Below are 17779 nucleotides of genomic sequence, written 5' to 3'. Positions count from 1 at the left end.
ACCACCCAATCATTGCAGTGTTCAAGAATTGACTCTAAGAATATAGACTTTCAATAAATAAAGTGCTAGCCCAAACAGCTATGCTAACACTGTAATTTCTTCAATAGATTTTATATCTTTAAAAGATGACTTAACTTGAAAATAGTGACTGGTTTGTTTTTTTTTGCCAGCATGCTTTTACTTGCTTCGGGCCTTCCTCGTTGCCGGGACCTTCCTACTTTCTGTTTCCGCGAAGGCATGATCCGGCAGCAAGGAAGGCCCGAAGCAAGTAAAAGCAGCAAGTTGTAAGCTTCCCTCCGGGGCTCTATCGTGTGCGTGCTGGCTTCCCTTCTCTTCCCTCCGAAACCAGAAGTAGCTTCCCCGGGGGGGGGGGGAAGAGAAGGGAAGCCAGCAAGCACACAATAGAGCCCCGGAGGGAAGCTTACAACTTGCTGCTTTTACTTGCTTCGGACCTTCCTCGCTGCCGGGTCCTGCCTTTGCGGAAACAGAAAGTAGGCAGGTCCTGGCAATGAGGAAGGCCCGAAGCAAGTAAAAGCAGCAAGTGTAGTGGTATACCATTTGAGAAAAACAAACGCACGGACATCGGACCCGATTCTGCTTGCTCTTTTAAAGTTCCAATCCAAGCAACCTTGGTGCCTATTGTGGAAGATAAAGTGGTCAGCCAGGAAGAATGAAATCAAGAAAGTTCAAGTTTAGTCAAGCTATGATTTGAACTTTATAGGCATTTGTTTTTCATCCTTTAACTGGCAGGCAGAAGGATGCTCCATTTATTAATCTTGCAAAGTCTGATACAGGAAAAGCTAGAAGTGCATCAGGATTTAAGGAGCTTGGGGTGTGCAAATCCACTTAATGCAGAAATTACAGTAAAACGAAATCACTTTTCTATTTCACTGCAGCTCTATGAGGTTCTTTTGCACTTAGCTATAGTCAAATGATGGATAGGAATATGTTTATTTCATTTAAGTTAAGGGAAAACAATATTTTTTTCTGAGTATCCTTTAAATAATGGTTCACAAATTAATTCAGCCTGTTTTAAGGCTGGGTTTTGTTTTTCACATTATTGCTTCTGTTTTTATAATCCTTAAAAAAAATAAGGGAAAATTCTCCAAGTGGGTTCTTCCTCGTAGGCACCCTGAGACTGTACAGGGAACGCCTATTCTATAGCTGTGAATGGGCTCCCAGGATCCACTACAGAATAGCCTTAGATTCAGGCGCCTTACAGTTAAAGCAGCCATAGAGCTGACGTAACTAAGCATGTCCACTTGTGGGAGAAATGATTTTATTTTCAGTTTAGTGATCAAAATGTGTCTGTTTTGAGAATTTATATCTGCTGTCTATATTTTGCACTATGGCCCCCTTTTACTAAATCGCAATAGCGTTTTTTAGCACAGGGAGCCTATAAGCATCGAGAGCAGTGCAGGACATTCAGCACATCTCCCTGCGCTAAAAACCGCTATTGTGATTTAGTAAAAAGGGAGATGGTATATTTGTCTATTTTTGTATAGTTGTTCCTGAGGTGACATTGCATAAAATCATCTGCCTTGACCTCTTTGAAAACCTGCGGAATATATAAGATAATTAACATTTTCTCTGCGTAGGGTGTACTTTGTGGGTTTTTAAAAAATATTTTATTGTTGGTAGATCATTTTGACTTGGTCATTTTAAAAGTAGCTCGCAAGCCCAAAAAGTGTGGGCACCCTTGCTGTAGAGCCATTTCTTGTATGACTGGATCAGCTATATTTATCTTTTTTTTTTTTTTTTTTAGGTGTTTAAATTCATGCAGAAATAAATGGCTAGATTGAACCTAATGACTTCATTAACGCCTTTCCCTTTTTTTAACCTCTATACCATTTGAAAGAGGGCAAAAACTTCTTAAATTTAGTAAAAATATTCTGGCACAAGTGTCAAACCTTAAAAAAAGAAGTCATATTGAGCATTGGAAAATAATAATAATAATTAACTAATAAAAATAGTACACATTTAGGGCTCCTTTTACTAAGTTACAATAGTGTTTTTAGCATGCGCTTAGTGCGCTGAGAATTGCCACATGCGCTAGATGCTAACGCCAGCATTGAGCTGGCGTTAGTTTTCCCACATAGCACAGGGGTTTGTGCGCGCTAAAAATGCTAGCACACCTTAGTAAAAGAGGGGGTTAATTTTCCCCACCACCAAATTTTCCCATCCCGCCCCACCCGGCTACGTTTTCATGCTACCCGGCTGGAAAAAATTTCTGGGAAGAACACTGATCCTTACACCAGGGGTGCCCAATACGTCGATCGACCAGTAGATCGCAAAGGCAACACGAGTCGATCGGAGAGCCCATCCCGGGTTCCGTGATAGCCGTGTTGCCTTCACGATCTACCAAGCCGATCAGCCTTCCTCTCCCCGACATCAATTTTGCTGTTGGAGAGGAAGTTCCGGATCAGCCAATTGCTGCCTGGCTGGACTGGAACTTCCTCTCCGACGGCAGAGTTGACATCGGGGAGAGGAATGCTGGTCAGCCCGAAGCTTCTAATCTGCAGGGAGAGCTTGGAGCAGCAGTGGCTTGGGGGGCCTGTTTCCCGATGGTGGCGGCAATGGCTTGGGGGAAGGCAGGGAGAAAGAAAGGGGGCAGAAGGAAAGAAGGGAAACAGAATGAAAGAAAGGGGCAGGGAGACAGAAATGAGAGGGGGCAGGGAAAGAGGAAGAAAAAGTTGGGGGAGGGAATGAGGTCTGGACGAGAGGAAGCATACAGGAGGCTGAAAGAAGGGAAGAAATTTTCGATGCACAGTCAGAAGAAGAAAGTGCAACCAGAGACAGATAAAATTACAAAACAGATGTAGGAAAAATGATTTTATTTTCAATTTAGTGATCAAAATGTGTCCGTTTTGAGAATTTATATCTGCTGTCTATATTTTGCACTATGGCCCCCTTTTACTAAACCGCAGTAGCGTTTTTTAGCGCAGGGAGCCTATGAGCATCGAGAGCAGCGCAGAGCATTCAGCGCAGCTCCCTGCGCTAAAAACTGCTATTGCAGTTTAGTAAAAAGGGAGGGGGGTATATTTTTCTATTTTTGTATGGTTGCTACTGAGGTGACATTGCATAGAGTCATCTGCCTTGACCTCTTTGAAAAAACCCTGGAATATAAATGATAATTAACATTTTCTCTGCGTACAGTGTGCTTTGTGTTTTTTAAAAAAATTTTATTGTTGGTAAATCATTTTAACTTGATCATTTTAAAAGTAACTCGCAAGCCCAAAAAGTGTGGGCACCCCTGCCTTACACAATTTCATAAGAGCTTTTTTCCATATGTAAGTGTGTGGTAAACGATTTTATAAAATAAGCCTCGAGTACAAACAGCCTCTTAATTCCTTGAGTCGTATGAAGTTAATACTATACCTGTTTCCTTATGGCAACAAAATGTTTGTCCTTATATGTTTCAAGGAAATTGTAAGTTGTGCATTAGTTTTCTTTAATAATAGTTTTCAGATTTGCTTCTAAGTAGTTTGTGTAGTTTCTTTGAAGTCCAAAACTTGCAGTAATTATATTTGGGAAACAGATTTTCAGACTCTCCTATGTAGGTTACTATTAAATTTTCCCCAGGGAGTTGCTTAATTTTACTAGTGAAGCTCTTATGCTAAACAGAACTCTTTCTATTGCAAAGACATAGGATTCGATACTGAAGCTGTCGTCCTCTAGTCGCAAATTTTGCAGAAGGGTGTCACTCAAATCTTTCAACTCCTCCCTTTCATTAGTGGAGAATAGCTCCCTCTTCAGTTTTTCCTTCTACAAGCGTATTGAGAAGATGTGATCTGATCTGCTCAGGTATTGTCTACCATTTTCTGCATGGTTTTGGTGGCTGGAGGTACCCTGCTTGGGGCTACAACACCAGGGAAAGGGTGTGGGCTGCTAATCGCAGGCCAATCTGTTAGAATACCTGGGAAGCCAGCCTGCTTTTTGATCCTTTGAAAGCTCGGGGTCTGTTGCCCTAGAAGTTTGTTCGTCTGCTGATTTATCAGAGGCTTGAGTGTAGGCTGTGGGGTCCCTGTGTAACAACCCTTTGGGTATCAGGGAGCCGGCTGCATGTAATCTCTCCTTGACGCACCACATGGATCTACAGGGGTTTGAGTCTTCAGCCAGAGTTTCTTTATCGGCAGCCAGAAGATTTCCAATGGTGGATTTGTTTTTCCAGTCTTCTGAGGCAGAAATCCTTTCCCTGCAGACAGGCTGCTACAAGTTGACAGACAGGCACCAGAGAAGCCTCAGGGAGTCAGAAAAAGGCAGATCTATGGGTTTCTGGGGGGTAGGGCTAGGTTCTCCCACCTCTAAAACCCCTTTCTGTAGCATCTGGTAGATTGGTATAGTCCTTACGAATGGGTTATATGCCTCACTGCTACCAACAGGTGGAGACTGAGAACAAACTGGTATACAGTATCGGGATTGCTTCCCCCCTTGCAATCCAGTCTGTCTCAGTCTCCATAGCAGGTGGTAAGACTAATTTGGCTCCCCTCTTAGTACTGTTGGAATTTTGTTTTGGACTCCTAGGTTCCCCTTTTGTGCCGGACGGAGCTTGGACGGGTCCTGTTTGGGGATCTGTCCGACCTCAGGGGTGTTAAACTCGGTGGGTCAATGCTGGATCTCTCCCCCCACTTTCCTCCACCTCCCAAAATTTTTGTAGAGGTGCCTCAGCCGGCAGCCTGAACCCCTGGTTGGTCAGCCTTCCAGCTTTGAGAGCCGTGGAGTCTGTACTGATTCAGTTAAAAAAAAAAATCCTGAGGTATGCTGGTCTAAAGGTGCTCCAGATGCGAGGTATTCGCAGCCGGCCTGTGCAAGAATTGTGCAGGCCGGAGCAGTGGGGCTGTCTCGTTGGCAGGAGTTGCTGGTGGCCAGGACACCCGCCGCAGGTATGGGTGAAAAGGATTCCCTTACCGCCAGAGTGGCTGGGGATTCCCTTTTCGCGTCACTGTCAGGAAAGTCCCAGGCGGCAGGCCATAGGAGCTCCGATTTTGATGGTTTCAGGTTCAATTTTGGCGGGAACCTCCTCCTTTTTCAGTTTCCTCAGGTGACCTTCCCCTTTTCAGGAAATACAGGGGCAAGGTATGACAGGTCTGCCGGGGGTTTCCCCCCTGAATTTATGTTAGCATTTTGTAAGGCTTATGTGCTGGTGGCTGGAGGTTCCTTGTCCACTCGGGGGGAGGGGGGTTGCCCTCGACGTCTTCCCCGGTACAGCCCCACACAGCAGCGGTTTTGCCTCCCTCTACTCCTCTCTCATCCAAACGCCCGAGGCTTTCTTGGGATGAGGATTTTTGCCTAGAGGAGCAAGATGTTATTGATGAGGACCTGGACCCTTGGGGAGATTTCCAGGATCCTCTTGAGGGGTCGGATTCAGCCAGTGAGGGGTTCGAGCAACCCCCCACCCTTTGCTGGTGAAGATGCATCTGTGGTGCACATTTTTCAGTGGGAAGAGCTTCATGAGTTAATTCTTCAGGTCTCCTCGGTTTTGTACTTTGAGGACACCGTGTCGGAGCCCCCTTGTATGGTGGACCCCTTGCTTAAGGGGATCCGCTCTGCTTCCTATTTTATCCCAGGATATTCAGGTCATTATGCTCGCGCAGTGGAAGGTGCCGGAAGCTCCCTTTCGTTTTACGCACTCCATGGCCCACCTGCATCTTATTCCTGAAGGGGATAGGGACACTCCGAAGTCACCTGTGGTGCGCGGTGGTTTCAGCCATCTCTAAGAGGCATACCGTGTGTGTTGAGGGCGGTGTGGCCTTGAAGGACCCGGAGGAGTGTAAGTTGGAGTCCCTCCTTAAACAGAGTTTTGATGTGACAGCTCTGGCGGTTCAGGCGGCGATGTGTGGCGGGCTGGTGTTTCAGGCATGTTTTTGCTGGGCTGGGCCGAGCATGTGCCTGACAGTAAAACTGAGGATTGGGAATTGCTCAAGTGCGAGGTGACCAAGATTGAATTGGATGCTTCTTATCTTTTCAGATGCCATATATGACCTCTTGCGAAACCATGCCTTGTGGCTTCGCGCTTGGTTGGTGGATTCGGCGTCCAAAGCAAAGTTGACAAAGTTTCCTTTTAAAGGCTCTTTCTTGTTTGGTGAAGATCGGTACAAATTGGTTCAGAATCTCACTGATTCTAAAGTACCTCGTTTGCCTGAGAATAGGCCTAGGCCACAGGCTTGAGGTGGTGCTGCTCGTGGGCGTGATTTCCACTGCTTCCACCCTGGTTGAGGGGCTGCATCTTTTCAGTATCCAGGGCACTCTAGAGGCAGGTTCTTACAGCGCATGCAGTCCTTATGTGGGGCTCGCGGATAGTGCCCCCGCCGGGTCCCTGCCATCCATCCTGCCCAATGACTCCTTGCCGGTGCCTGTCTTGGTTACGGTGGGCGCCCGGCCTGAGGGATTTTTATCTAAAGTGGGCAAACATCACATCCAGTCAGTGGGTTCTGGAGGTGCTTCGGGACAGTTATGCTCTGGAGTTTGGCCGTTCCTTGCCAGATCGTTTTCTCACTTCTCCCTCACAGGTGGCATGGAAGCAGCAGGCCTTTCACCAGACCCTTCAAAGATTGTTAGATTTTTGCGTGGTGGTTCCTGTTCCCTTCAGGAGTGGGGCACATGTACTCAATTTACTTTGTGATGCCAAAGAAAGAAGGGACCTTTTGCCCCATCCTGGATTTGAAGGGGGTCATCAGAACCTTTCACAAGCCTTCCTTCCGCATGGAAACTCTGCGGTCTGTGATTCTGGCTGTTCAGCTGGGGGAGTTTCTGACCTGTAGATCTGACAGAGGCCTACTTGCACACTCCTATTCGGGCCTCTCATTATCACTTCATGCGCTTTACGATCTTCGGGCAACACTATCAGTTCTGTGCACTTCTCTTTGGTCTGGCCACAGCTCTGTGGACGTTCACCAAGGTGATGGTGGTCGTCGTGGTGGCGTTGCGAAAAGAGGGCATTCTAGTTCATCCCTACCTGGACAACTGGTTGATTCGAGCGAAGTCGTTCCAAGACAGCACCCGGGTCACGGCTCGGCTGGTGGAATTTCTGCAGTCGATGGGATGGGTAGTCAACCTTTCCAAGAGCTGGTTATCTCCATCTCAACACCTGGAGTGTCTAGGAGTGCTGTTCAACACCTCCTTGGGGATGGTCTTCCTTCCAGAGGCCCGGGTAAGCAAACTGCAATCTCAGATTCACCTGCTTATGGGGCCCAGGATTTCCTCCAAGTCTTGGGGTCGATGGCGGCTTCCCTCGATGTAGTGAGGTGATCGCGAGCTCACATGCGTCCTCTTCAGTATGCTCTTCTTCGGAGGTGGTCGCCTCAGAGGCACAGTCTGGATCATCCTGTTCCGCTTCCGGGCTTGGCTTGGTGCAGTCTTCGTTGGTGGCTCCCATCTTGTACAAGGGTCCATGGAGGAGGCTTCTTGGTCGATCAATGTCTTGGAGACCAGAGCCATCCATCTGGCACTGTTAGCCTTCCAGTCCTTTCTGATTTGGCTCATGGTCTGGGCCAAATCTCATCTTCAGGAGATATCTACCTCCCACATAGCAAGAGTGGAGAATGTTCAAGCGAGCTTCCTAAGTCATCACATGCTAGATCCCAGAGAGTGGTGTCTAAGCCCCGTAGCCTTTCAGTTGATAGTGTAGTCTTGGGGTCAGCCCCTCATGGACATGATGGCCCCAAGTGTCAACGATAAAACACCCTGCTTCTTAAGTCATCGCAGAGACGGTCAGGTCGAGGGCCTAGATGCTCTGGTTCAACCATGACCAACGGAGGGGCTGTTGTATGGGTTCCCTCTGTGGCCATTAGTGGGCAGAGTTCTTCTCCGTATAATTCGTCATCCAGGCCTGGTGGTTCTGGTGGCTCCAGATTAGCCCAGGAAGCTGTGGTATGCGGATCTGGTGAGGTATCTGATGGCTTAGCTGGTGAGCTGTGGGGATGTTTTCTATTCCAGGATAAGTTCTACACATGTTCCAACAGTAGTTTATAAGTGATTGTTGTTTTTACACTCTTGTTCAGTGTGTTTTACTGTTTTCAGTTGAAGTCTTTCCTAGGTTCTGCTTGGCTATTCGGCAGACTGGATTGCTAGGGGGGAAGTTATCCTGATGTACAAGTTTGTTCTCAGTCTCCACCTGCTAGTAGCAGTGAGGCATATAACCCATTCGTAAGGACTATACCAGTCTACAGGGTAACAGAAAGAAAATTAGCAGGTAAGAACCTAATTTCTCCTTTTTGAGTTACAGGGAAGATCCTATGGGCAGGATTCTTGACCAGAAGGCATAGAAGCATTGGTGCAGGTTTTGCCTTGCCTCAGACTTCTATATGTAGTAACATAGTAGATGATAGCAGATAAAGACCCAAATGGTCTATCCAGTCTGCCCAACCTGATCCAATTTTAATTTTTTTTTCTTCTTAGCTATTTCTGGGCAAGAATTCAAAGCTCTACCCAGTAGTGCTGCCCGATTCAGAGAAAAATATTTCGATTCAATTCACCCTGTGAAAAATATTGAGACTTTGGTGCAAATTTTTTTATGGCAGCCATTTTGGATTTTTAGCAATCTTTTTTTTCTAAAGCTCCCTGCTCCTTCATTACTGCAAATTTTGCAGAGAAATCTGCTGGGATGGAGTCCTTGGGAGATCAGGGGCTGTGTGCTGGATCTGTGAATACCTCTAGGGTTTTTAGAGCCTGATAATGCTCTTATGATACTGCACTTATTTGAGTCTATGGCTTTGCCAGACCTTATTTCTGAATCTTTGCAGGAGTTCATTTTGGTCACTCAGCCGGTTCCATCCACTTCTTCCTCCTGGCTTTGTGGAGTATGCTTATAGTCTGCTACCTTCCCGTGGCGCCTTCTGGTCTTGGAGCAGTTTGGTTCTCTGGAAGGTGCTCTGAAAATTGCTAGAGCTATTTCATTCTGGTATCCTCTGGTACAGCAGTGCCAGCAACTTTTGGATCAGTCCAGGATGGATTTTTTGGTGGTGCAGGTAGCTAAATGTACCTCTTCCCCAATGGGTGGTGTAGTGTTAGAAGATATGCAGGACCGCCGTGTGGATGTGGTCCTCAGGGAACTCTTTGACGCAGCTGGTTTAGGCATTAAAGCTGCTTAGGCAACATTTTTTCTCTCATGTGCCTGTCTCTCTCAAATGCGCACACTGGAGAGTGAGGAGAAGGTGGTAGTTCCCCCCCCCCCCCCCCCCAACTTATTTTTTATTTATTTTTTTTTTTTTACAGGGACAGCCTGCAGAATGCTTAGGTTTAGATAGTGGGCTGGCGATTCCACTTCCAAAGCTTCTTTGGCTAGACTGACTTTTCAGGCGCAGTTATTTGGCAAAGGTCTGGGCGACCTTATGGATTCTGAGATGGACCATTGCCCTAAGACTCTGCCTGATAGCAGACCCAGACCCTCCTGGGGTTCTGGTTGTTCTAATTTTTTGGCTCACAGCAATTCTGACTGCATGCAAGTGCCATGTTGCAGAGATTTTCACAAGCCTATTGATGAAGGTATAATGGCTAAAGGCAATCCCAGCCTTCCACCTCCAATTTTGTACCCCCTGCTGAAGAGGCAAAATGGCGCCAAGCCGAGGGATGCTCCTCTTCAGATAGGTCTTGGACATTATTTGGTCGGGCTATAAGCTGGAATTTGCACAACCTCTGACAGATTGGTTTATGGACTTTCCTTCAGGTCGCCTGGACAAAGCGCTCAGGGTTTAAGCCACCGTTCAGAGCTTGCTGAATGTTCAAGCTTTAGAGCTAGTACCACCCGACCTCTTAGGCTTAAGCAGATACTTCATATGCTTTATCATGCTAAAGAAAGGCTCAAAAGATTGGAGGCCTATTCTGGATCTTCAGCACGTGAATATGGCTCTCAAGATTTCCCACTTCCAAATGGAGACTGTGTGTTTGGTCATTGCAGCACTGGCCCCAGGAGATTTTCTTGCCTCTCTGGATCTCACAGAGGAGTACTTTGTACATTCCCATTTTTGTGGCCCACTACAAATTTTTGTGTTTTCACAGGAAGTACTTCTTCACAGAAAGGGTGGTGGATCATTGGAACAAACTTCCGTTGCAGGTGATCAAGGCCACCAGCGTGCTCGACTTTAAGAATAAATGGGACATCCACGTGGGATCCCTACGAAGGTCGAGCTAAGGAACTAAGTCATATGCACTCAGACTTAATGGGGTGGGTCAGTAGAGTGGGCAGACTTGATGGGCTGTAGCCCTTTTCTGCCGTCATCTTTCTATGTTTCTATGGTGGAGCTGGTACTCCGGATGGTGGAGGACCTGGATTGGATTTTCAGTTACAGGAAGAGCCATCTGATGCCCACACAGTTGCTGGAATACCTGGGAGTCCTTTTCAACTTGTCTGTGGGCCACAACTATTTACCAGGCAGAAGCTGTGTACCCAAATTTCTTCCTTTCTAGAGCATCTGGCTCCTTTGGCAGGGGATTAGCTTCAAGTTCTGGGATCCATGGTTGCCACACTGGATGTAGTTCCTTGGGCTAGGGTGCACATCAGTCCTCTTCAGCATGCTTTCCTCTCTCGCTGAGCTTCGCACAGGGATGCCTTCAGGGCCGCTGGACTTGGGAAGCTCGGGCAAGCTTGGTGGCTTCTCCAACAATTGCTCCGCAGGGGTGTACTGCCAGACATTGCCTCCTGGATAGTGGTGATGAGAGATGCCAGTCTTCAGGGCTGGGAAGCACATTGCAAACATTCTCTTGTTAAGGGGAGTTGGATGTTCTCAGTGAAAATGGGAAATCAACCGGTTGGAGCTTAGAGCCATTAGGCTAGCTTGCAGAAGACTCTGGGGAACCAAGTGATCAGGGTCTTCTCTGACAATGCAATGGCGGTAGCCTACGTCAATTATGAAGGAGGGACCAAGAGAACTCTTCTGGCTCAGATCTGATTAAGTCTGCACAGGAGTTGCGGCATTCGGCTTAGCGCTTATCTAGACCTCCTTACGCTGAATCCAGTGGCCATGGAGGATCCGGGTCACTTTGCTCTTATGGCGCATGGCTCTTGAGCCCGCAGCATTAGAGCACAAAGTTAATTTGCTATGGATGTTGATGCTCTTCTAGAAAAATAAGAAGTCATCTACAGTTTTGGTTAAGGCTTGGAAGTCCTTCCAGTTTTGGTGTGTGCCCAGGACCAGGTGGACTCTTATTCAGCTCCAATCTCACTGATTCTCAACTTTCTTCAGGCTGGTTTAGATAACGGTCTAATTGTGGCTTTTTTTTGGGTCGAGAACATAAGAAGTGCCTCTCTGGGTCAGATCAGAGGTCCATTGTGCCCAGCAGTCTGCTCGCGCGGTGGCCCAACAGGTCCAGGACCTGTGTAGTATTCCTCTATCTATACCCCTCTGTCGAGGTGGTCTGGTTCTCTCATTCAAGATCCTAGGAGCATCAATCCTCCTTGGCGTCACATCCTGATTTCACTAGATTTCTGAAGGGGCTCTTCATGTCAACACACCAGTTAAGCTACTGTTCCCTTCCTAGGACCTTAATCTGGTGCTGTCTAGCCTTGCCAAGACTCCTTTTCAGGCCTTCGAGAAGCTTCCCTCTTGGACTTGATTCTCAAGTCCATTTTTCTGGTTGCCATTATTTCAGCGTGATATGTATCTGACCTACAGGCTCTGTCTTGCAGAGAACCGTTCCTTCAGATTTCGGAGACTGGGGTTTCCCTTTGAATGGTTCCTGCCGAAGGTGGTTTCAGCTTTCCATGTTAATCAGGAAATACGTTTGACTGTCTTTCAGACTACTGGTTCCAGGGCGCATGATCGACTGCTGAAGCAAATGGATGTGCAGAGTTATTCTACGTTTATCTAGAGGACATTCAAGAGTTTAGTCTCTCTAACCATTTGTTTATTCTGACTGATTCAGTTAAGTGGGGCGCTCCCGTTTTCAAGGCCACGATTTCCAGATGGATCCTTAGGGTCATTTTGTCAGTCTAAATTCTTTCTGGGAATCAGTCTCCTGTTTCCGTCAAGGCATATTCTATCAGGAGTGTGGCTTCTTCATGGGCCAATGCTAGATCTGTCTGTCCTGAAAAGATTTGCAGAGTAGCAACATGATCTTCTCTTCACACATTTGCCAAATTCAACGGAGCGGATGTAGTGATAAGATAGGACTCCGCTTTGGGTCCTCAGTCTTAAGGGTTGGCGTAGCAAGCCCACCCTAGTTTTTGGGGGGACTGCTTTTGTATGTCCCTACTGTCTAGAATGTTTCACCTGGAAAAAGAGATTATGTACTTACTCTGGTTAGCTCTTTTCCAGTAGATAGGTGAGACATTCTAGACTCCCGCCTGTCTTTACTGCGCTTGCTTACAGTTTTTAGTCTATTTATACTTCTCCAAGCTAATTCTTGGATGTCTGTCAGTCCTTGAGGGCTGGGAAGAATTTGTATATATATTTCAATTTATTGGGGAGTAGTTTCTGAGCTTTGAAGCCTGTGTTGGCAGTTAATGGTACTGTTGTAACAGAGTAGACACCAAAGAGGGGGTGGAAAATATAAAAAAGGATCTGAAAAAGTTAGAAGAATGGTCTAAAGCCTGGCAACTAAAATGCAATGCAGAGTAATGCATTTGGGGATTAATAATCGGAAGGAACTATATGCTGGGAGGTGAGAAGCTGATATGCACGGACAGGGAGAGGGACCTTGGGGTGATAGTGTCCGAAGATCTAAAGGCGAAAAAAGTGTGACAAGGCGGTGGCTGCTGCCATAAAGATGCTGAGCTGTATAAAGAGAGGTGTAGCCAGTTGAAGGAAGGTGTTAATGCCTTTGTACAGGTCGTTTGTGAGGCCCCACTTGGAGTATTGTGTTCAGTTTTGGAGACTGTATCTGGCGAAGGATGTAAGAAGACTTGAAGTGGTCCAGAGGAGGGTGACGAAAATGATAGGAGGCTTGCGCCAGAAGACGTATGAGAAGAGACTGGAAGTCTTGAATATGTATACCCTAGAGCAGGGGTGTCAAAGTCCCTCCTCGAGGGCCGTAATCCAGTCGGGTTTTCAGGATTTCCCCAATGAATATGCATTGAAAGCAGTGCATGCACATAGATCTCATGCATATTCATTGGGGAAATCCTGAAAACCCGACTGGATTCCGGCCCTCGAGGACCGACTTTGACACCTGTGCCCTAGAGGAAAGGAAAGACATGGGAGATATGATTCAGACGTTCAAATACTTGAAGGGTATTAACATAGATCAAAATCTTTTCCAGAGAAAGGAAAATGGTAAAACCAGATGCCAAAATTTGAAGTTGAGGGGTGGTAGATTCAAGAGCAATATTAGGAAATTCTACTTTATGGAGACAATAGTGAATGCCTGGAATGCCCTCCTGAGAGAGGTGGTGGACAGGAAAACGGTAATGCAGTTCAAAGAAGCGTTGGATGAACACAAAGGATCTAGAATCAGAAAATATTGAACTAAGCCCAGTACTGGGCAGACTTGCACGGTCAGTGTTTTTATATGGCCATTTGGGGAAGGATAGGCTGGGAAGAGCTTCAATGGCTGGAAAGTGTAGATGGGCTGGATTGTGTTTTGATTGAGATTTTGGCAGTTGGAAGCCAAGCACAGTACTGGGTAGAGCTTTGGATTCTTGCCCAGAAATAGCTAAGAAGAAAAATAAATAAGTTTAAATTGAATCAGGTTGGGCAGACTGGATGGACCATTCAGGTCTTTATCTGCTGTCATCTACTATGTTACTATGTTTAGGTATTTTTTGAGGAAAACAATTTGTTTACACCTGTTGCTACAGGTGCCTCTACTTCATGTGTGTTGGATGGCTCTGTATGCTTGGGTACTGACTGAAGGTGGAGCTAGAGAGTCCAGTGAAGTATAACAGAGGTAGAATGGAAAATCCAGCGTGGATTCCTTCTGCAGCATCAAGCAGCTATAGGGAAATAACCCTACTGTCTAGAATGTCTCGCCTATCTACTGGAAAAGAACTTAACAGAGTAAGTACATAATCTCAATCTCTTTCTTTTTCTTTTCCCTTCCTTCCTCTTCAATTTTTCCTCATCTAGTGATAAAATTTGTAGTGGTATTTTATGGGATCGCTACGTTTAACCTGTTTTGGTTGATTTAACAATGGTAGCAAATGTTTGAGTTGCAAAGGAGCAAACTTAGCATTTGGAAAAATTCAGTGACTTCAAAACTATAATCTAGTGTGGAGCAACCTTTGCTCAGCTTGGGAATGTTTTTCAAATAGTCTGACACAGTTAACTGAGAGACTTAAAGAGTTACAGTGACTAAGTAGTATGCAAATGAGGAGTGGTTCTGGGAGTTTCAAAACCACTGCTGTAGACTTACATTTCAAATCTGAGCCACAGTCAAAAAAAAAGTTCATGTGTTCCAAGCTTTAGTGGAACTGAATTACAGCACTTTTCCCTGCCCTGCTCTTCCTTCTTCCTCTGACTGCTGTATCACACAAGGAAAAACTCCCATGTTGAGTGATACTTATGAGCCTTGTTAGAACTTTTAAAAAAATGTGAAAATATTTTATTGTAGCAGTTTATCCTTTAAAAACAATTCTTTTTGGTTTTTAACCTCTGCTGCCATTTGTCAGCAGGCTCTAATGTAATGTCTTACTTGCTACTGACTGGATTCCTTGCTTGCTGTGCGACTCTTGCAGGTATGATTCATATGAGTCCTACGACTCAAGGTCTTCACTGGACAACCGTGATCTGTACAGATCCGGCTACAATTACAGTGAGGCTGGATATGACCAGAACATGACTGCCTATGAAGGTCGCTATGACAGCTCCTACGGGAACAGCAGGGACCAGTTCCAGAACAAAGCATGGGACAACTATGGCCAACGGGGCCAGAACTGGGCCAGAGACGGGCGAAATAAGGGACCCATGGCATCTTCATTTTCCGGGTACATGGGTGGACAGTGGAATGAGCCGCTACAGCCAAAGGGAAGGCGGGGCCCTGGTGCCTCCGGCTCCTCCCGACTCCCATCCCTCTTCTCCCAGAAAGTTCACCCTGAGCACAACATGTTTCAGGGACAGAGAGGTTTCTCTGGGAGCATGAACTTTGGAAACGCCTTCAAACAGCAAATGAGGAAAAACTGGAAAATGTGGGATGGAGACAAAGTAAGTACCTCTGCCTACAACGTTCCCCATGTATTCCCTATAGAAGAGATGCTCTGCTCCAAAAAGCCAGGTTGTCCTTCGCTAAGCAGATATGAGTCCATCCTCTTCTCTACAAATGCATATGAACCCTAATTGATGCTCTTGGTTGGCATCTTATTCTTCAAGGGGCCCAGTATAATTACAGTCCAGTGTCCACCTGAAAAATAGCCATGCTGATGAGGATGTACTAAAATTAGGGAGCCACAGTGCAAGACTTAAAATCAGTAAGATGATTAGGAAAGGAAATAGATAAAACTTAAAACATGTTTGCCCAGAAAATATTTTTCCTTAGCATCCTCAGACTATTCAGAAGACTGAGTGTTAAGACCATTGACCAGCAGGTGAAGATACAGAATGCAAAAGTGTGGTGTGGTGTGCTCTGCAAGTTCTATATGCAGTTACTACAATTCAGCATATTTTTCTCTCTCATATTTAATGACTGTACTGCTTCTGGTCCAGTTAGCGTCATACCTAGAAATCTCAATCAATTTCCCTCCCCACCCCTGTTTCACTCTGCTGTGCAGTCTGTGGCAGTCATCCTCAGTGTAAATAAATAAGTTTCTGAAGAAACATCCCCCCCCCCCCCCCCGTGCTGGTGGAATCATTTGTGGGGAAGGAGGATTAAAGATAGTAGTGGGAAGTCTGACTTTGCTATAGTGCATTTGAGGTCCAGCATTTCTCCTCTGTCTCCAGAAGTTCTACCTGCTTGAAATTTTTGACGTAATTGAGCTGCGTCTAATTAGGCACTGATGTTGCTTATTTCCACAGTTGTGGTTAGTAGCTCAGTCTTTCACTTCGTGGCAACTCCTGTTAGTTGTGTGTGTTCTGCTCTCTCCATTTTCTTATTTTTAATTTGATGTAATTCCGTTCTCTTTTTGGGTAGTTCAGTGCTTGGAGCGATTTTGAATCTCTGCCTGCTTCAATATTCACAGACTCTAGTCTGTAGCTGACAGGCAAATCCTACTGGGTACCTGTTAGCCAACCTGCTTAATTTTCCCTGGAGCTCAGGGCCATCCCTGAAGTGGTCTCAGCTCCTGATAAGCAGGGGTTAAGCACAGGGGGTCGGCTGCGTCATCGCGCCTCCACCTGTCCAAGTGCATATCCGGTGGTCCGTAGAGGTGGAGGTGTAATCAGACAAGGGAGTCTGGCTGATAGCCCAAAGATCAAATTGGTGAAGCATTCCCAGCATTTTGGCAGTGATTTTATTCAAACGGCTTGCAGCACTTCTGTTTGATCTCATTTCACAGTGAGTAAACCAGGCTGTCAGCCTTTGTGAGACATCGGGGGAGCGCTGCGTACACCTGTCAGTGCTATAGAAATAATAATAATAAGTAGTAGTAGTAGGGAGGTTTAAAATGTGGAGTTTTGGTGGTTTCTGAGTGTTCCCCCTCCTCAAAAATAAAAAAATTTGACAGTTTTAGAGTTCGGGAAAGGTAAAAAAAACACAATTTTTGGCACGAATATAGTGCCGGCAGCCATCTTTGATTTTTAGTGATCTTTTTTTCTTCAGCTCCCTGCACTCTCAAAACTTAGTTTTTGTCCTGGAAAACTGCTGGGATGGAGTCCTTGGGCTCTTCTAATATGAATTCATGCCAGGATTGGGCAAAATTAATGCTTTTGGAGTGTCCTTGCACCACGTGCTGTGTTTTAATGCCCAAATTAATTTCTCCCCCACTGCAACAAGTGCTCAAAGGGTCAGCCAGCCCGGCGGGGCAGCCATTGCTGTTTTCGAGGCTTAGCACTGCTGATACTTAGCTCTGCCAGATTGCGGATCCTCCGTAGCCCAAGAAACGCAAGTGTAAGTAATCTAAGAGTAACTTTATGTCCCAGGAACTGGACACTTTCTCTAAGTTCATGAAAATTTTGTGCTCAGAGTTTCAGACCAAGTGTTCTCCCCCTGAAAGGTCTCAATCCTCCTCCGCAGCGTCTCTTAGTGGTGTGGTGCCTTTAGGCACGTCCTCGCCTCCATCTCTTCAGCTGCCTAATCCTGATCTGGAGGACCTGGATGTTGATGTCTCCCTTTCTGATCCCTTGTTTGCACCCAGAATGGGAAACCAGGGGTTCTGTGTTGGATCGCAGATCTTTCAGGGACCGTAGATTCAGCATATCAGAGATTTTTGAAAGCTCTGTTGAAAAAGTAGTTGAAAGATCCTCATTACTTGTTTCCTTTGTTTTTCTTCAACAATGAATGTTGAGATTAGGCTTTATCCCTGGGGACAAAGCTTCAGTTAGGATAACCCTGTAGTTGTATTATTTTGCTAGAAAATGTTAAATGTGTGTTCTTTGATCCTCCTCAACTATAATTCTTTCTAGAGGGTAAGAGACCTACAAGAGCAGCAGCAGTGGAACCCGTGTTATTTGTTTAATTTGGACAGATCATTATTAAAGATTTGAAGAAGTCTGCTTTTTCTTAATACTATTTTTCTTTTAATTAACAATCTTATCCCAGGACAAGCAGGCAGCATATTCTAACTGATGGGTGATGGCACCAACGGAGCCCCGGTACGGATAGTTTAGAGCAGGGATCTCAAAGTCCCTCCTTGAGGGCCGCAATCCAGTCGGGTTTTCAGGATTTCCACAATGAATATGCATTGAAAGCAGTGCATGCACATAGATCTCATGCATATTCATTGGGGAAATCCTGAAAACCCGACTGGATTGCGGCC

The 17779-nt window shown here is 45.8% G+C and overlaps 1 protein-coding gene across 3 annotated transcripts in view; it reads left to right on the top strand.

Annotated features, from left to right (window-relative positions):
- The window catches only part of LOC117350699 (A-kinase anchor protein 8-like), a 72885-nt gene that overhangs the window by 4988 nt on the left and 50118 nt on the right, over positions 1-17779 (top strand). For all 3 annotated transcript variants that reach the window (XM_033925198.1, XM_033925197.1, XM_033925199.1), the window contains exon 4: positions 14609-15074. In XM_033925198.1, the coding sequence (XP_033781089.1) occupies positions 14609-15074 (466 nt within the window). The remainder of the gene's footprint in view (positions 1-14608; positions 15075-17779) is intronic.

The sequence above is a fragment of the Geotrypetes seraphini genome, chromosome 16 (assembly GCF_902459505.1).
Source record: "Geotrypetes seraphini chromosome 16, aGeoSer1.1, whole genome shotgun sequence".
NCBI lineage: Eukaryota > Metazoa > Chordata > Amphibia > Gymnophiona > Dermophiidae > Geotrypetes > Geotrypetes seraphini.
The sequence above is the reverse complement of the archived record's forward strand: the minus strand, read 5'-3'. Positions and strand labels throughout refer to the sequence as shown.